Source organism: Brettanomyces bruxellensis, chromosome 7 (assembly GCF_011074885.1).
Source record: "Brettanomyces bruxellensis chromosome 7, complete sequence".
Taxonomy (NCBI): domain Eukaryota; kingdom Fungi; phylum Ascomycota; class Pichiomycetes; order Pichiales; family Pichiaceae; genus Brettanomyces; species Brettanomyces bruxellensis.
In genome coordinates, this window is record NC_054688.1 from 1,139,824 (window position 1) to 1,159,651 (window position 19,828).

A 19,828-nucleotide genomic window follows, 5' to 3' on the forward strand; every position below is an offset into this window, starting at 1 on the left:
TCGCTTTCACTTTCTTTATTTTTTTATCCTTTATTCTTCTTTCTCCATTCCTCATTCCTCATTCCTCATTCTCCGGAGCTTGATTTGCAATCCAAGTCTCGCATTTGGTGGATCGATAGGACACAAAGCAGTTGAATACTAACACCGAAGAAGATGTCGTACAACGAGAATTATGACGGAAACAACGGCCAGCGAGGATACTACGGAGAGAACGGAGCTGGGCAGGCGGATCCTGGGATGAGCCGGGGGGAGTATTACGAACAGGTTCCCCAAGGTGGACAGGGTGCACAAGGTGGACAGATTCCACAGGATGCAAATGGGTACTACGAACAAGGGTACCAGGATGGCGGATACTATGACCAGCAGGGCCAGGCGATGGGCGATCAGGGCCAGCAGGGCCAGCAAAGCCAGCCAATGAACGGTCAGCCGAGCCAGCAGATGGGCAACCAGATGAACAGCCAAATGGGCAACCAACAAGGATACTACGAGCCCGGCCACGGAGACGAGGCGTACTCGGACTTCAGCTACGGCCAGGCCGGGGGCACAGCATCGGGCACCCAGTACGACGAGTACGGAGGAGGGGCACAGTACACGCCGTCGCAGATGAGCTACGGCGGGGGAAGGTCGTCGGGGGCATCGACCCCTGCTTACGGGGCAGCCCCGTACGACCAGGGCATGGTGGTGCTCCCCACAGACCCGTATCCAGCGTGGACGGCGGACAACCAGGCACCTGTGACTGTGGAACAGATAGAAGATATCTTCATCGACTTGAGCAACAAGTTTGGGTTCCAGCGGGACTCGATGAGAAACGTCTTTGACTACTTCATGACGTTGTTGGACTCGCGGTCGTCGCGGATGTCGCCATCGCAGGCATTGCTCTCATTGCACGCGGACTACGTGGGCGGCGACAGGGCCAACTACAAGCGGTGGTACTTTGCAGCCCAGATGGACATTGACGACGAGATCGGGTTCCGCAACTTGGAGGTGGGAAAGATGAGCAGGAAGGCCCGGAAGGCAAAGCGGAAGTCGAAGAAGGCCCGCAAGGCCGTTGAGGAGAACGGGGGCGACACCAGCAAGACGCTGAGCGAGTTGGAGGGCGACGACTCGTTGCAGGCGGCTGACTACCGGTGGAAAGCCAAGATGAACGGGCTCACACCCTTTGAAAGAGTCCGGCAGATCGCCCTCTGGCTGCTGCTATGGGGCGAGTCGAACCAGGTGCGGTTCACGCCGGAGCTCTTGTGCTTCGTGTACAAGTGTGCCCTGGACTACTTGTACTCGGACGCCTGCAAGAACCGGACGGACCCTGTGGCAGAGGGTGACTATCTGAACCGCGTGGTGACCCCCGTGTACCAGTTCCTGCGGGACCAGGTGTACCAGGTGGTGGACGGGCGGTTCGTCAAGCGCGAGCACGACCACAACCACGTGATCGGCTACGACGACGTCAACCAGCTCTTCTGGTACCCGGAGGGCATCGCCCGGATGGCCGTGGATGACGGCACGCGGATCATCGACTTCCCACCCGAGGAGCGGTTCTTCCACCTCGGCGACGTCGACTGGGACAAGGCCTTCTTCAAGACCTACAAGGAGGTCCGGACCTGGCTCCACGTGGTGACCAACTTCAACCGTGTGTGGATCATCCACATCTCCATGTTCTGGATCTACGTTGCGTACAATGCACCAACTCTCTACACCCACAACTACGTCCAGGTGTTGAACAACCAGCCGCTTGCATCCTCCCGGTGGGCCTCAGCCGCCCTCGGTGGCACTGTGGCAGTCATCATCAACATCTTCGCCACGATCTTTGAGTGGTTCTTCGTGCCCCGGGCATGGGCCGGCCGCCAGCACCTTGCCCGCCGTATGATGTTCCTCGTGCTGCTCTTAGCAATCAACTTGGCCCCCGTGGTGTTCGTGTTTGCGTGGGCCGGCCTCCAGACGTACTCCAAGTCCGCCTACGCCGTCTCCATCGTCGCGTTCTTCATCGCAGTCGCCACGATCTGCTACTTGGCCCTCATGCCTTTGGGCGGGCTCTTCACGTCGTACATGAAGAGTTCGTCGCGTCGCTACGTCGCCCAGCAGACCTTCACGGCCTCGTTCTACAAGCTCCACGGCCTCGACATGTACTTGTCGTGGCTCTTATGGTTCTGCGTGTTCATCGCCAAGTTCTCCGAGTCCTACTTCTTCCTCGTGCTTTCCATCAAGGACCCGATTCGCGACCTCAGCATCAGCGTCATGCGGTGCAGGGGTGAGTCCTGGTTCGGCGACGTCTTGTGTCGCCAGCAGGCCCGGATCACCTTGGGCCTCATGATCGCAACCGACTTCATCTTGTTCTTCCTCGATACCTACATGTGGTACATCTTGGTCAACTGCGTGTTCTCCGTCGGCCGCTCCTTCTACTTGGGTATCTCCATCTTGACGCCCTGGAGGAACATCTTCACCCGGCTGCCTAAGCGGATCTACTCCAAGATCCTCGCCACAACCGACATGGAGATCAAGTACAAGCCAAAGGTGCTCATCTCCCAGGTCTGGAACGCAATCATCATCTCCATGTACAGGGAGCACTTGCTTGCCATCGACCACGTCCAGAAGTTGTTGTACCACCAGGTGCCATCCGAGGTCGAGGGAAAGAGGACTCTTCGGGCCCCCACATTCTTCATTTCCCAGGACGACAACAACTTCGAGACCGAGTTCTTCCCCAAGAACTCCGAGGCTGAGCGCCGGATATCCTTCTTTGCCCAGTCCTTGGCAACCCCGATCCCAGAGCCTTTGCCAGTCGACAACATGCCAACTTTCACCGTCTTCACGCCTCACTACTCTGAGAAGATCTTGCTCTCTTTGCGTGAGATCATCCGCGAGGACGACCAGTTCTCCAGGGTCACCTTGTTGGAGTACTTGAAGCAGTTGCACCCCATCGAGTGGGACTGCTTTGTCAAGGACACCAAGATCTTGGCCGAAGAGACTGCTGCCTACGAGAACAATGGCGAGGACAAAGACGACGAGGTCAAGCAGGAGATCGACGACTTGCCCTTCTATTGCATCGGCTTCAAGTCCTCTGCTCCTGAATACACTTTGAGAACTCGTATCTGGGCCTCTCTCAGGTCCCAGACCTTGTACAGGACCGTTTCCGGATTCATGAACTACGCTAGGGCCATCAAGTTGTTGTACCGTGTCGAGAACCCGGAGATTGTGCAGATGTTCGGCGGAAACGCAGAGGGTCTAGAGCGTGAGCTCGAGCGTATGGCCAGAAGAAAGTTCAAGTTTGTCGTTTCCATGCAGCGGTTGACCAAGTTCAAGCCTGCCGAGTTGGAGAATGCCGAATTCTTGCTCAGGGCCTACCCAGACTTGCAGATTGCCTACTTGGACGAGGAACCACCACTCCACGAGGGTGAGGAACCTCGAATCTACTCGGCTCTCATCGATGGCCACTGCGAGATCCTGGAAAATGGAAGAAGAAGACCAAAGTTCAGAATCCAGCTTTCCGGCAACCCGATCTTGGGAGACGGAAAGTCCGACAACCAGAACCACGCACTTATCTTCACCAGAGGTGAGTACTTGGAGTTGATCGATGCCAACCAGGACAACTACTTGGAGGAGTGCTTGAAGATCCGGTCTGTTTTGGCCGAGTTCGAGGACATGAACGTGGAACACGTCAACCCTTACGCTCCAACTTTGAACAAGGAGCCCGGCAAGGTTACCCACCCCGTTGCCATTGTCGGTGCAAGGGAGTACATCTTCTCCGAGAACTCCGGTGTCTTGGGAGACGTTGCTGCCGGAAAAGAGCAGACCTTCGGTACCTTGTTTGCCCGTACTCTTGCCCAGATCGGTGGTAAGTTGCATTACGGTCACCCCGATTTCCTAAATGCCATCTGGATGACCACCAGAGGAGGTATCTCCAAAGCCCAGAAGGGTCTCCACTTGAACGAGGATATCTACGCCGGTATGAAGGCCATGATCCGTGGTGGACGAATCAAGCACTGCGAGTACTTCCAGTGCGGTAAAGGTAGAGATCTTGGTTTCGGCTCCATCTTGAACTTCACCACCAAGATCGGTGCCGGTATGGGTGAGCAGATTCTTTCCCGTGAATACTATTACATGGGAACGCAGCTCCCATTGGACCGCTTCCTCACCTTCTACTACGCGCATCTCGGTTTCCATATCAACAACTTGTTCATCCAGCTCTCGCTTCAGATGTTCATGCTCACCTTGGTCAACTTGAATGGTCTTGCACACGAGTCCATCATCTGCATCTACGACAAGAACAAGCCCATCACCGATATCTTGTATCCGTTGGGCTGCTACAACTTGTCGCCGGCCATCGACTGGATCAGACGTTACACCTTGTCCATATTCATCGTCTTCTTCATCTCCTTCGTGCCCTTGTTGGTCCAGGAGTTGATCGAGAGGGGAATCTGGAGAATGTGCTACCGTGTGGGCCGCGACTTCATCTCTCTGTCACCTCTATTCGAGGTCTTCACAGCCCAGATCTACTCTTCTTCGCTTATTAACAACGTCTGCGTCGGTGGTGCCCGTTATATTGCCACCGGTAGAGGTTTCGCCACTTCCAGAATCCCATTCTCTGTCTTGTACTCTCGTTTCGCAGACTCTACCATCTACATGGGTGCCAGACTCTTGATCATGCTTCTATTTTCAACCGTCGCTCACTGGCAGCCGGCTTTGCTCTGGTTCTGGGCCATTATCGTTGCCTTCTTGTTCTCTCCATTCGTCTTCAACCCTCACCAGTTCGCCTGGGATGATTACTTCATCGACTACAGGGATTTCATCCGCTGGCTGTCTCGTGGTAACACCAAGTGGCACAGGAATTCGTGGATCGGCTTCGTCCGTCTCACCAGGTCCAGAATCACCGGTTTGAAGCGCAAGACCATCGGAGACTCTTCCGAAAAGGGTGCTGGTGACTTCACCAAGCCTCACCGGTCTAACTTGTTGTTCTCGGACACCATTCCGTGCGCACTCTACACGGCTGGTCTTTTCGTCTGCTTCACATTCATGAATTCTCAGAATGAGGTCAACAAGAGCTCCAAAGTCAACTCCTGTCTCAGAGTCGTCATCTGTGCCTTGGCTCCAATTGTCATCGACATGGGTGTTCTTGGAGGCTGCTTGGGCATTTCATGTTGTGCAGGCCCACTTTTGGGTGTCTGCTGCAAGAAAACAGGTGCCGTTATGGCCGGCATTGCCCACGGTATCGCCGTTGTCGTCAATCTCATCTTCTACATCGTCATGTGGTGCTTGGAGGGCTTCAGTTTCGTCAGAATGTTGATCGGACTCGCCACCATGATCTACATCCAGAGATTGGTGTTCAAGATCATCACCTTGTGTTTCCTCACCCGGGAGTTCAAGAATGATCGCTCGAACATCGCCTTCTGGACCGGTAAATGGTACGGTTCCGGACTTGGAATTGCCGCATGGACTCAACCTACAAGAGAGTTCTTTGCCAAGGTGATCGAGATGTCGCAGTTTGCAGGAGACTTTGTCTTGGGACACGTGATCCTCTTCCTTCAGTTCCCAATCTTGCTTCTTCCTTACATTGACAAGTGGCACTCCTTGATGTTGTTCTGGTTGAAGCCTAACAAGCAGATCAGACCTCCGATCTACTCGCTCAAGCAGGCCAGGTTGAGAAAGAGAATGATCAGAAAATACTCTGCCTTGTACTTCTTCGTGCTTATCGTCTTTGTTGTGTTGATTGCCGCCCCTGCTGTTGTCGGTGCTATGGACTTGGTCAACTTTGATGACATCTCCTTGCCTTCATTTGCCGAGGGTCTTTTCCAGCCAAGACACCAGAGTAATAACGATACTGGTTTCGGTTCTGGCACTTACAAGCCTCACTGGACCACCACTACATCCTTGAAGACATTCTCCACCAAGGCTTGAATGGCTTAGCGGGGATGCTTTGCTTACTTTCCCAAAAGGAGTAAATAGGTGTGCTCTCAGCCCATTTCTTTCTCCGCTTTGCATCATCTTGTCATTATACTGTACCATCAGGACTTTTTTTTACTTTGGTGGTGCTTGTTTGGTGTCTGTGTTATATTATATATTTTCTTGTCTTTCTTACTATCTCAGCTTAATGCTGATTTTTGTTTGTTTTTCTCATCATTTCCTTGTTTTGAATTTATACTTGTTATTGAGTTTGATGTAGTGTTAATGTAGGTAGAATACATTTTGGCTTATTTGATTAGCTTCAGTTATTCCTCCCACATAACTTTGGTATTTAGCTTCAGTTACTTTCCTACTTCAGTTACTCTCCTGCTTCAGTTACTCTCCTACCTCAATTACTTTCATTCTTCAATTACTCAATTACTTTTCCGCCTCAATTACTCTTTCTACTTCTCTCCTACTTCAATGACTTTCCTTCTTCAATTACTTTCCTACTTCCAGTCCTTAACTTACTTGATCCTCAATTACTCAATATACAAACATACACATTACTAATCCTAATGGTGGAACAACCTGATTGGATTCTCGACAAAAACAATACCGCGAGCATTGGCAGCATCAATCACCGCCTTGTCGTTAATGGATCCACATGGTGCAGCGATGTACTTGACACCGGAACGAGCAGCCCTGAAAACATTGTCCGAGAATGGGAAAAATGCATCTGACGAAAGTGCAACATCCGTAAGTTTCGAAAGCCACTCCTTTCTCTCCTCGGCAGACAAAGGCTTTGGAATTTCGGCAAACTTCGACTCGTAATCGCTCTTTTCAGGCTCCTCGGTTGGAATCTGTCCAGTCACAAACAAGTCAATTGCATTGGCCTTTTCAGGTCTCTTAACTCCGTGCGCCCACTTCATGGAAAGCACTCTTGGGTGCTGCCTGAACCAAAGATTGTTGCACTTGTCTCCTGCCAATCTCGTACAGTGAATACGTGATTGCTGGCCGGCTCCAAGACCAACAACCATACCGTTTTTAGCGTAGCACACTGAGTTCGACTGCGTGTACTTCAAGGCAATTGTAGCAACGGTTAAATCAATGATGGACTGGTCGGTGAGCTTGGTGTTTTGAGAAACAATCTCTTTGAACGACGACGAGTTGATGATGGCATCATTGTGCTTCTGCTCCAAGCACACTCCGTACACCTGCCTGGTCTCCTTGGAAGGTGGATTGTAGTTTGGATCAATCTGCAAAATGCAGTACTTACCTCTCTTCTTCTTTTTCAAGATCGCCAAAGCTTCAGGCTCGTAGCCTGGAGCAATAACACCGTCTGAAACCTCCTTAGAGATGATGGTGGCAGTAGGGACATCGACAATGTTCGAAAGAGCAATGAAATCACCGAATGACGACATTCTGTCGGCACCCCTGGCCCTGGCGTAAGCATTTGCCAAAGGTGAGAGGTTCTTGATGTGATCAACAAAGAAAACCTTCTTCTCGGTCTCGGTCAATGGGATGCCAACTGCAGCACCAGCTGGTGAAACGTGCTTGAAGGATGCAGCAGCAGGAAGATTCAAAGATGCAGAAAGCTCCTTGACCAAAGGCCACGAGTTAAGAGCATCAAGAAGGTTGATGTAGCCTGGAGCACCGTTCAAAACTGTGAATGGAAGCTTTCCGACCTTCATGAAGGCCTGGGCAGGCTTCTGGTGAGGATTCACACCATATCTGAGAGGGAGCTGGCAGGTTCCCTCTGCGTATTTCTTCCTGAAGAAGTCAGATATATCCGAATCGTACTGTGCAGTTCTCTCGAAGGCTTTTAGTGCAAACTTCTTTCTGAGGGGCTCCGAAATCTCGTTGTACTGCTGGAGATCCTCGAGGAATGCCGGATAGTCGTTTGGATCCGAAACAATCGTCACTCTCGCATGATTCTTGGCTGCTGCACGGAGCAAGGTGACTCCTCCAATATCAATCTGCTCAACTGCCTCCGCAATTGTCACATTTATCTTGGCAACTGTTTCCTCAAATGGGTACAAGTTGCAAACGACGAAGTCCACCTTTTCAATGTGGTACTGGGCCAGCTCCTTGTTGTCAGACTCCGTGTCTCTTGCCAAAATACCTCCATGAACTGCAGGATGCAAAGTTTTAACCCGGCCACCAAGCATCTCTGGGGCATGGGTAATGGTTGAAACATCTTCCACCGGGAAACCTGACTCCCTCAAAAGACGGGCTGTGCCTCCGGAAGCTAGCAATCTCACCTTGTGGGCAATGAGGCCCTTGGCAAGGTCAAGTAGTCCGGTTTTATCGTAGACAGACAAAATTGCTGTCTTCTCGTAAGCTTTCGTTTCTGCCATAATGTTTGCAGTTTTATTCAGTTCAATCGACAATTAAGCTTTATCGCAGAGATCAAGAAAATGCCTGATGCAGGAGAAGTGTCGAACAAGAACTGATCAATATTGCTCGGTTTGTTCTGATGCCCCTAAGGTATGCGAGAATAATTTGGAAGCCGATGTCTTGTACTTAATTTAATTTTTTTATTTTAATTATCGTGAATTATTTTTCTCGCTCCCTTTTTAATAGGGCGAGCGGTAATGAGTAAGCAGTAATTTTTTTTTAATTAATTAACCGGTATTAGCTTTCAGAACTACATTATACTTTTTGATTCTTTTTTTCTCTTGTCCATGTTTCTAACTCTGTAGCGCCTAAAGTGGGTAAGTGGACTTTTTTTTCAAGCGGAGAAAGTCTGATCGATTGATTCATGACTTAAAGCTGATAACGAATAATCACTGATCAATGTATGCATATTAAAGCAGGGAAAAGATCCTGGTCCAAGTATTAATTCCAAAATATATATACTATGTATGTGGTCAGATCATGCTGCAGATCCATTTGAAAATTAGCACCAAACAACTTCATCCTAATCCCAAATTCTTTTTTTATTTGTTTTCCAGTGACTTAGTCTTGTGCGTGGAGTCAGATTTGTCTTCTCTGTTTCAAACTTAACGGGGCAAAGAATGAGAGGGGCTGCTTTTTACACAATAGCCATTACTGAAAACTGACTTTGCCGAACAATCGAGGGACGTCAGGGTGAAGAAGTCAGCGGTGAAAAAAAAAAAAAAAAAAAAAAATTTCAGCGCACAAAGTTTTTTCGCTCACTAAAGAAGTAAGCAGGCGAGCAGCCATATGAGTTCGAAATGAACAGTTACGTAGGTAAGGTTGTTCATGTATATCTTCCCGAAGATTCATCTATTAGCAGTTACAATGTTGTTATTGTGAGTTCTTCATTGAAAATCAGGATGCTTCTAGAAAAAGACATTCACTTACAAAATGTAAAGCACCTAGAATTACAACTTACAGGCAGTACACATTTCTTAATCATCAAGCCCCAAACGGCCAAATTACAGCATAAAATTAACTATAAACCCAGCAGATATAGCATTCAATAGAATGAATGCAAAGAACTGACGTCAAAAAATTGAAACAATAAAGCAGTCACATGCTGAACGAACGGCCAATAAAGGAACCGCAGGCAAGCATCACTAACTTGCTTAATGTCTGTATCTCCACAAAGAAAGAGTGTTGTGAACCTTCCAGTTGTGGTATTGACCCTTTCTGGTCTTGTTGTACAAATGGCCCTTCTTGATACCTCTGTACTTCTTTCCAGCGGAAGTGAGACCTCTCTGTTCTCTGTGCTTGTGAACAGGGTTGCAGATCCAGTTGTATCTTGGGTCTCTTCTGATAGCCTTGTGGAATGGATCAACACAAATAACCTCAAAGTACTTGTATGAAGAATCCTGGTTAACCCAGTATGAGTTAAGAACTCTCAAGTTACTCACTCTCCTTCCAACTCTCTCCTCGGCAGTAGCTCTCATTGGCTTCTGGTACTTCAACTCATTAATACCCTGAGTTGTTGGCTTACCGTAGTTAACACCCTTTCTGACAGGTCTCTTTCTGTTACCTCTTCTGATTCTGACTCTGTAGACAACAAATCCCTGCTTGGCCTTGTATCCCAACTTTCTGGCGGTTTCTGGCCTGGTTGGTCTCGAAGCTCTGTGAATAACATTCTTTTGTCTGTATTCCCAGCATCTGACTCTTGACAAGAATCTCATAACATCAGACTGCTTCTTTCTGTGCAATTCTTCAACGTATTTGTAGGCACCCATTTTCGGTTATTAGTTTTCGCAACACTCGTTAATTTGTGGTTGGTTCAAGTCCTCAAGTTTAAGACCTGGTTAATCACTAGTTGGTGCTCAAGTATGTTAAAAATTATTCCTTTCTCCCATCGCGATGCTGACTGAAGATAAAAAAAATTTTGTGCACAAAAAAAAATCCAAAACGAAAAACCCTATACCAAAATATCAGGGTTAGATATTTTGTGATGAATCACGTGATTAAGTGCTTACATTTAAGTTCATTCCACATTTTTCATGTTCTCTACTTTCTACACACTTTCCATTAGTGTTTTGATTGCACCGAGGTAATGATACGGAAGGTGCCGATTACATCAGCATGCAAATAGAAATTGCAGAGAGGCTCTCGCATAGTAGCTATTAGAAGATTGATTATTGGCGGTTGACTAATTAGCTAGTTTCATCTTCAAGTTTTTCACATGTTTGTAATATGTGCATACTGTATTTGAGTTAAATCTTCTATGCCCTATCAACCTGGTCGATCCTAAACGTAGATATATCACTGGTTCCTTTGTTTACGCCAAATTTAGACTGTCTAAAGAATCTGGGATCTTTAACGTTCGCAGACACCTGTACACCAAACCGGGCACAAAGAACAGAATATGAGTGTTTTAGCGCTGTTAGATAAAAACAATGGGATATTTTGTAGTACTTGTCATACTCACGTCAGATTTCAACTGATTAAATAGATACATCTCCGCTAACATATTTATGCCCATGATTTCGCACAAAATTCCATTTCATGATAGCAATAGATACATTCTTTCTGAATTACTTGATTAATAATTCAAAGCAACAAGAAGAATGCATCTCAAGTTGTAAGTAACAGGACTTACTATGACGAATTTTCTGTACCACGCCATTTATTGGCCGAAGTTTAACGATTTAGCAATACTAACAGAAATTAACGATGCATTTTAACGGGACGGCTGATTTTCTACTTTGTTAAGTGTATTTTACAATCTAATTGTGGACTAGGTGGATAACTTAGGGGAAAAAAATCTTTATTTTTCAGATTTTCATTCTTGATCTTATATTATGATGACACTCAGAGGATAACGGAAGTTTAAAGAAATTGCAAAAAGTTTAGCAACACATTGATGGTTTCAAGTTGAAGAAATAAGTAACTTTGTGGGGAGATTAGGGATTGAATTATGATTTGATAAGCGTTTGAATTTAATGCAAAGGGATTGGATAGACAAAATTCACTAAATTTATTGTGGAAATAAGCGACAGGCTCAACCAACCTGTGCTGATACAAATTTATTGATCTGAAGCATAATATTAGTGCGGGAAAACCGCTTTTTGAGCACGAAATTGAGAGAACTAAAGTTTAAAATGTTGGAATGCACTAATACTCAAATTACCGAGAATAGAAACCCTACTCAATATTGCTTGCCGATGATTGGTCGAAGATGCGGAAACAAATCCAAAATCATGTAGAACAGCATGAGTTCATTCATTCAGGAAATTGAATGATGCTATTGAAATGAATTAATGAATACCAATTGTGCTTTTACTAATGTGAAATCTCACATGATTCCGCACAGGGAAACTGCAAATTGTCACGGGAGCTAGGAAAACATGAAAGAAAAAAAAATTGGGGTAAAAAATGCTATGCATTCATTTTTCAGGAGTGGTCAGACTTCTGCATTCGAAGATGTAACTGATGAATCATTTAATCAAATTATGAAGTCCAGTTTGTTTTCACTTTGATGTTTCGTCTAATTTAGCCATTTTAGAAAATTGATAAATTCGGCATCCCTAATTTGCTTAATGCGGGGAATAGCATAATTTAAGGTTTGGCTTTATTTCACTTCGCATGCGTTTGTTTTCCGAAGTTTGACCCGGGCGAGTTTTCATTATTACGGTTCCTGTTATGAAAGAACAAGTTTTTTTTATCTTTCGCATTCTTGTTATCGCTGGAACGCACTATTTGAAATTATTCATTTTTTGTTCGCTATGGGAAAGGAAAAATAAAAAAAAATAAAAAACGCAAGTGATGTGATGAAGATTACTCCGGGATTTACGCATGCCGTTTCTCCAGATTAAATTCAGTCCCACTATCGGGCAAGCTTTCCGCCCAGCCCAAACATTGGTCATTCGCGCTTTTTTTTTGAACCTCTCTCTATCAGATCAATAATTGATATATCTCTCTCACTGCAGCAACTTCCCCATTTCTGCATATTAGCTTTATGCCCCCTTGTCCTGTCTTCTGATTTGCTGTTTCCCACTCGCTGTTCCCATCACTATTATGAACCGTCTTCCTTCATTTATTTTTTTTTTCTACAATCCATTTTTTTCCTTGCTATCCCTAATTCTTTTCTTGTTTCCCACTCTATCCTTTTTCTTTTCCCTTTTGGTTTCTCCCTCTTTTACTTTCCCACATCCACAATCAGATCAAAGTCTAATCAGACCAGAACCTGATATTTTGCCTCTTATCTCGCTCCAGAAATAAGAAAAAAACAAGAAAACCAAACAAATCGTCTTCACCAAGCCGAAAAGAGCGTCACACGCACCATTTATCCCCTGCTAAATCAGTTGCATCCTTATACAGATCAACAAGTAAATTAGCAAGAAGTAGAAGCAGATCAAGTTCTCAAGCAACCGCCGTTCCTTCTACAAGTACAATTGCAACTTCTCAAACAGCCCTTTCTGGCACTGAAACCGCTATAAAGGAAACTCACAAGCAAGAAAAGAATACAGAAAGTACCCCCCAAAGGTCAAGCTCTGTTCATTTTTCTGAAGACCAAACTCCTGTTTCCGAAACATCTACAGCCGTTGAATCTTCAAGTTTATCTAACGATCTTAACGATAGCCCATTAAAAGGTAAATCCAGCAAATCGTCTCAAGTATCTAAACTACCACTACTCGATCCATTTCCAACTGTTTCTGTACAAATTTCCAGTTCAGCAAAAATAGTCGAACCAACAAACCTAGAAAATTCAGATATGTCTACACCAGTCGAAAAGAGTATCAATACGGCAGCAAGTAAAGTCGAGAAGGCCACTTCTCCTTCGAAAACCGAAGCATTGAAAGATAAGGCCAAGAAGGCTTCCAGCTCCATAAAGGAGAATGCTTCGAAGGCTTCTGACACAATTAAAGAGAATGCATCAAAGGCTTCCGGCGCTATCAAGGAGAATGCTTCGAAAGCATCTAAAGAGGCCGATAACTTCTTTAAGAAGATTATATCTGCCGTTACAGGTGGACTTTCCTCCGTTGCTTCAACAACTGAATCAGTTGTTTTGAACTACCCAGTTGCCACATCCAATTTCACAGCAATCTTGTCTGCTGGTTTGACCACTCTTCTTTTCCAGAAAACTTGCCCTAAGTACACACCAAAGTGCCCAACCAAGCACTTGTACGGTGGAGTTTTCTCCATTGTCGCCTCTACTTTGGCCATCGTGGACTCGTTTGCTATCTACTACAATCATAAGAAGCAACTTACAAATTAGATAGGTTTCTTCTGATCTACCTTCTTTCTTTTGCTTTTTGTTGTCCTTTTTTCGTCTCTATTTTTTGACTTTTCCTTCTTTATTTTAGTTATTAACGACGTAGCAAATGAGGGGAAAGTATGAATAAGTACAGATTTGAAATCTAATCTGTTGCAGTTGATACTTCCAGCTCCTAGCTTCGTTTCATGATTTCTTGCTACGTCCATTATTTTTTTATCTTCACTATACTCTTAGCAGTGCTTTCCGTCTATTTATTTATTTATTCACTCGTAACAACGCGATAATTGAGCGGGCATCCCAAAGATACAATATAATACGATAAAATATTATAACATACGTACAATCTACAGGTGGTGAGTCGAGTTCAATGGAATGAAGCTTAAAACTAATCTAAAAATATACTATACAATATCTATATCACCTTACTGCTCTTCTAAATCTTTCATCCTTCTCTGTAAAACTTCATCGATGTTAAGTTCTCCAGTTTCTTCCACAATGCTGTTTTTATTCTTATTTCTCGTGAACATCCCTGTAATCTTGCTTCTGCTTCTTGGCCTTCTGCTTCCAACAGTATCTCCTCCTCCATAAGAATCTTTTTGCTGCTTTCTAATCCTAACTATTTTACCTGAAGGAAGCATAACATCGTTATATCTCTCCGTTGCATGAACAGTAACAGCCTTAGGAGATTGTGGAAGTGGCTTTTGAGGATCAACCATCATGTCTCTTCTTTTGCGTGTGGCCTTCGAAGTGTGTGCAGAACCTTTACGCATAAATGAGCTGACTTCATGAGCAACACGACGAGATTTAGGCCATCTCTTTATGGTATTTTCTTCTAATTGATCTTGGTGAAGCCAGCACCAGCCTTGTTTAAGCGATCCATACGACAAGAGTTCTAGTTTTTGCCTCACATTTGGATCCTGTTCCAACTGCTGGAAAATATCCGTATCTGTTGGATGCAACCATCCACGCAAGAAGTGGTATATTACATCCATAAAGAGACCAACAAATATGAGTGCCAATATACTGGCCCAAAACGTAGGGTCGCGACCAAAATGGTAGAGAAGACCATATCTCACATAAAAGATCTTTGGGAGACGATTAAGGTTAAGTCCAACAAGTAAAATAAGCCAGGTAAGCCATCCACCCACTGAAATAACCCAGGCTATAACGGGGACTTTAGAGATGTTGTGCGTCTCAATTAGACAGCATTTAGTGGACACCAAAAACACTATTGCGGTATATATGACATTTCCAAGTGGATATGTGGTATTGTCCATAGTTGCATTGAAGCCATAGATGTACACCATGGTAAAGAACAACGTCACCGACTGCGATGCACTCAAAATTATCCACTGCAAGAAAACTTTTAAACTGAATGCTTGGCCTTCTCTACCAATGGCATACAACTCGGGAACCGCAATCAAAGTTGAAGAACGCAAATCCATGTCGAACATACCAACAAACATCACCGGCAAAGATGTGAACAACGTGTTGTACATGGATAAAGACCATGGCTCGTACAACGACGAACCAGTGTACAAGGTGTATCTCTGGTAAAGGAACTGCGTAAGATAAAACATGAGCTCTTTGTAAAACGTGCAAAGAACAAACTTCGACGTTCGCACATAGTTATACCTGCCATGGACAAAAAGAAGTTTTTGCAAAAATCTAAACCGTGCAATCGAGTAGTCAGAGACTCTTGCGGCCTGAAGGCCTTCTTTTCCCGTGATTCCAACACCAACATCAGCATTTTGGATCATGGCAATATCATTGGCACCATCACCAATGGCAAGAGTAACTTTACCTTTTTTCAAGTTTCGAACTCTGCCCACAAGTGAAGCCTTTTGGGAAGGGCTTGCCCTACAGCAAATGACTGAATCGGCCTTCACTCCTAGCGAAATGAACACAGACATAATCGTCATATCCTCGTCTATAGCCGATAGAGTGGGACCATCAATAACTACAACGCAGTGTGCAACATTACCCTCATCGAGCTCAATTTCGGCCGCATTCATGATCGTGCTCAACTCGGATATTGTGTTTTTCTCAATCGACAAAATTACCACTTTCGAGTAGTCCTTGATCAACTTGCACGAGTAACCGATGTTAATTGCAGTTTCTCTTTTATCGCCAGTCAACATCCACATCTTAAGTCCGGCCCGCCGGAGTTTCTCGATTGTCTCAGGAACACCCGCCTGCAATTTATCCTCAATTGCAGTACATCCCAAAAGGCTAAATCCACTCTCCTCAATTTCTCCACCAGTTTCCTCGACTTTCTTGGATCTATTCTTAACTGCCATCTTTGCAGCTCCATACTTGGCCTCCCAGGTATCAAATTCAGCCTGCGTAATTGGTTTGCACGCATAAAGCAAAGTTCTCAAACCGTCCGACGAGAACTCATCAACATGCTGAAGCGTTCTCTCAATCACAAACTCCTCATTCACCAACAACTTGTCCGATGGAATGTAACTGCTCTCTTTGAACTTTTGACGCTGTTGCAAATTCATCGAACGGCGAGATTGCTCCAGAACCTGTTGAACTTCTCTGTTTTCATTCTCATTGTCTGTTAGAGAAGAAATCGAAAGCTTAGGACCAGAGCCGGCAAATGGAGAAGGAGGAGAAAAACTCATGCTTGAAACTCTTGGTTTACTCATTCCAGACACTCTTCCCCCGTTGGCAGATGCTATATCCATAGATCTGTTGCTGAGAACCAAGTCTGCTTCCATCTGCTTTCTTTCAGTGATGCTTTTGGAAAGCTGCTCTTTTTTAGCCTCAGCGATATGTCTTGCCTGCAATCTTTTCATGATCACGTTATCTGCACCTTTACACAGAACGTAGATCCGGTTATTCGGGAATTTCACAATGACGGACATCCTCTTCCTTGAAGAACTGAAATCCACCACATCGAGAATCTTGTACTCCTCATAAGCAGGATCCTTGTCGAATCCATTCGGATACAACTTGAGTGTGACATTGTCTCTTTTCCTAGAGAAAAACACAAAGCCCATGTCACTTGCAGCCTGGACTAAGGCTAACTCGTCTGGTGATGATGCCTGATACTCAATAGCACCGTCTTCATCCTCTTCCTCCTCATTACCACTTTCAGATGAGCCCTGACCACCATTTTCACCCACTTTCTTAGGAAGACACGTATGGCAAAGAGCCATCGAAAGCAGAAACATCTTTGCCTTTCTTGCATACAAGGTCTGTGGGTGTGTCTGAATATATTGGATCAGATCCACCGACGATTTTAGACTCGACGATGCACTTCCACGACTTTTCGTACTGGCAGTGCTCAACTTCCGAGATGGTACGGCACCGGATTTCTTGATGTTGCCTCTGCTTAAAGATGCCATACTTGGTCGACCGGCAAATGTCACTGATCCTCTTCCAAGAACCTCTTCACTTGGGCGCGGAGAGGCCGATCGGAGCTTTGAAAGTGCATTTGGAGGTCTGAACAACTCTGCATCACTTTTAGTGTCATCACCTCCTTCTCCACCGGCACTTTCTACACTTTCTGCACTTTCTGCCTCCTTCTGAAGCCTTTCATTCACATCATGGTCCCAGGCAACACCACCAACAGACAACTTCCTAAAAAGCATCATGTTATCGGTCAAAGTGCCGGTCTTGTCAGAAAATATATAGCTGACCTGCCCTAACTCTTCCAAAATGGTTGCTGTTCTGGCCTCAGCTGGAGTATTTGAATCGGGATCATACATGTCGATATCCCACTGCAAAAGAACCAGCTGCATGACCTTGATAATTTCCGTCGTCACATACAATGAAAGCGGAATTAAAGTATTCAGCATGATAATGTAGCCCATCAATGTGGCTGCAACACCAGCATCCTCCTGGTATATGTACCAGTTCTTCTTGTCGTAATCGTGGTACAACAATCTTTCGCCCATCATACTGAACGCCGAAAGACATATCACCACAAACACCATAAAAATAACAATATGGTTGATGGTCTTCTGCATTTTCGGAGCCTTAATACGAGGCCTCTTGATTGCATTCATACGAATCTTCGTCTCTTCACCTGTGAATATCACTATTCCCATGCAGCACTTTGTATTCCGGATAATCGAGCCTCTATAAATCACATTCTCTGGACCTAGCGGGAACTTCCTGCTCTCATGTGTAGTGGAATCGGCAACGTTCAACGAACCTTCAAAATTGTACAAGTCAAGATTTGGATCTTCACTTCTCACCCTAGCCTGCAACCCATACAGACTTTTGACGTTGTTTGCCAGGTTGTGCAGCTCTGTGTTGGGCATTCTACTTTTAAGGTTTGTCTCTCCATCCAATGCCATAGTTTCCACAAACGTCTCACCCAACGGGTTGTTGCTTGTCAATAAAACAATGTCTGCCGGAACCCATTCATTACAACTCAACTTGACGATCTGACCCACCTTGAGGTCTCTCCATCGAGTACGCTTCACGATTATTCCCTCATCTGCCATCAAATCCTCGTTCATAAACGAGTTAGCCGCCGAGCTGTCATGGTCGCTGCCATCTGAAAAATCTGAAGCATTTACTCTACTTGCAGACATCGATCTTGACATTCGGGAAGCCTGATGATCCTTATACGGCTTCATAGGCACCTCGCTGGTCCCCTCACTCACTACACTTGTCATATGGTCATTTTCTAGTTTATCAAGCCTATGACGCCGGAGATCATCCCAACCTTCTCGGGCAATAGATATGGACATAAACACAGCAAGTGGAATAATAGTGGTTGTTGTACCAGTCGTCGACCACGATGGAACAAGCTGCATTATCGCAACTATGAAGAAGTAGCAGTTGGCAAGCTTGGAAAACTGGGCAAACAACTGCCGCGGAAGAAAACTAAACACGGTATATTTTGAGGACGTAATCGTGTTGTTTAAATAAGGAGATCCTTTTCTCTCATCAACAAGCTGATAATTCCCATGCCGATCTCGCGTGGTTGCAAACTCCGTCGCGACACGACCGATATTCACAGTAATGGGGATCTGTCTTCCTCCAAGTGAAGGAAGAGGCTCAGATCTGCCAAGAAGAATATTTATAAGAGAATGTAATAAGTTTAACTTGCGAACAATCTGCTGTTTTTTGACCGTCTTGCCAGATTTCAGGTCGTAACTGGGCTCGTGCCCTAAATCCATCGTCGAATCGTTGGTCATATGGCTGTTCAACAGTCCAAAATTGGGGCCACGCGTTTCTCGTTTGTTGCTATTGCTCCAGGAACCAGAGCCAGAGCCATTTCCGGAACCAGATCCAGTCATAGAATCGGAACTAGTCTGTGCACCAACCAGTGAATGTGTATCTTCTTCGTTAGAATCGTCTGTATTTCTAAAGCCAGTCCAGTCACCAGGATTGTACGTCTGGTCAACTTTTCTAAGTTCTATATTCTCGCCGTTTTCCTGCTTCGAGAAGCCAGGTTGTGTCGATTTCAACACCTGCGCAACCGATGAGGCATCAATTGTAGATTTCGACATTGAAGATGAAGAACTTGAACCTTGATGAAGACGAGTATGCGGAAGTAATGACTGTGTACTTCGAATACTACGAATGCTCGAAGCACGTGATCGCCCAGTTCCGGGTTCCTGCTTCTGGGGACTAACCTGTGTTCGAAAACTGAACCCTCTTTTACGGGTTTTCACCGGCTTTGCTATTCCATGGGTTTCGGTGCGATTTTCGTTAGTTTCTTCAAGATTTGATTTTCCAAGGTTGATCTTGGGCACATATCCAGCCATGCTTGTGATTTATCTTTAAAATGCAATGAACCTAATGGAGAAATAAAGTGATGGAAGCGGATAAAGTATGCAGATCTGTGTAGATGATCAAAATGTAAATCAAATGAGCCGAAACGCAAAATATGAGGAGAACGGATATATGCGGCAAATGTAATCAATCCGACAAACAACAAGCAATGCTTGAAAGTCAGTTTGTCTCTTTCTTAAATACTCTAAATGTGAACAACCCTGATCGAAGTTTGAACAGAGATAAAACGGATTAGGATTCGTTTCTATGGAAAGATCAAAGCGAACAAAATCCTTCCAGGAAAGCAAATAAAATCACGTGAAATACGAAACGGTGTGCACTTTCAGGCCAATTCACTTGATGCAAAATTAATAATACACACGTGAAAGACTTATGACTCTTGCCTAGAGTGAAATGTTTGTCAAGAGAGCAAGTCTTTTTCCAAATTAAATGAAACCGAAAAAAAGCAGAATACTCGAACAAAGGGGGATGACGACGAGTAGGAAAAATTAAATGTTAAATTGAATTTAGTTCCGTCTATGAGAAAGTTTGATTTTCGGCTACACA

At 45.1% G+C, this 19,828-nt stretch overlaps 5 protein-coding genes across 5 annotated transcripts; 2 read left to right on the forward strand and 3 right to left on the reverse strand.

The window, feature by feature from the left end:
- Positions 1-153: 153 nt before the first annotated feature.
- On the forward strand, positions 154-5,883 carry GSC2 (1,3-beta-glucan synthase gsc2; the record flags this gene model as incomplete). Its single annotated transcript, XM_041283458.1, has 1 exon — positions 154-5,883. The coding sequence occupies one exon, from the start codon at positions 154-156 to the stop codon at positions 5,881-5,883; it is 5,730 nt and encodes a 1,909-aa protein (XP_041136810.1).
- Positions 5,884-6,443: 560 nt separating this feature from the next.
- On the reverse strand, positions 6,444-8,228 carry ADE17 (bifunctional phosphoribosylaminoimidazolecarboxamide formyltransferase/IMP cyclohydrolase; the record flags this gene model as incomplete). The annotated part of the gene is made up of 1 exon (XM_041283459.1): positions 6,444-8,228. The coding sequence occupies one exon, from the start codon at positions 8,226-8,228 to the stop codon at positions 6,444-6,446; it is 1,785 nt and encodes a 594-aa protein (XP_041136811.1).
- Positions 8,229-9,422: 1,194 nt separating this feature from the next.
- On the reverse strand, positions 9,423-10,037 carry RPL15B (60S ribosomal protein L15B; the record flags this gene model as incomplete). The annotated part of the gene is made up of 1 exon (XM_041283460.1): positions 9,423-10,037. The coding sequence occupies one exon, from the start codon at positions 10,035-10,037 to the stop codon at positions 9,423-9,425; it is 615 nt and encodes a 204-aa protein (XP_041136812.1).
- Positions 10,038-12,096: 2,059 nt separating this feature from the next.
- BRETT_004974 (uncharacterized protein) lies at positions 12,097-13,519 on the forward strand (the record flags this gene model as incomplete). Its single annotated transcript, XM_041283461.1, has 2 exons — positions 12,097-12,121; positions 12,480-13,519. 2 exons carry the CDS (start codon positions 12,097-12,099, stop codon positions 13,517-13,519), a joined length of 1,065 nt encoding a protein of 354 aa, XP_041136813.1.
- Positions 13,520-13,941: 422 nt separating this feature from the next.
- Positions 13,942-19,254, reverse strand: BRETT_004975 (uncharacterized protein; the record flags this gene model as incomplete). Its single annotated transcript, XM_041283462.1, has 1 exon — positions 13,942-19,254. One exon carries the CDS (start codon positions 19,252-19,254, stop codon positions 13,942-13,944), a length of 5,313 nt encoding a protein of 1,770 aa, XP_041136814.1.
- Positions 19,255-19,828: the final 574 nt, after the last annotated feature.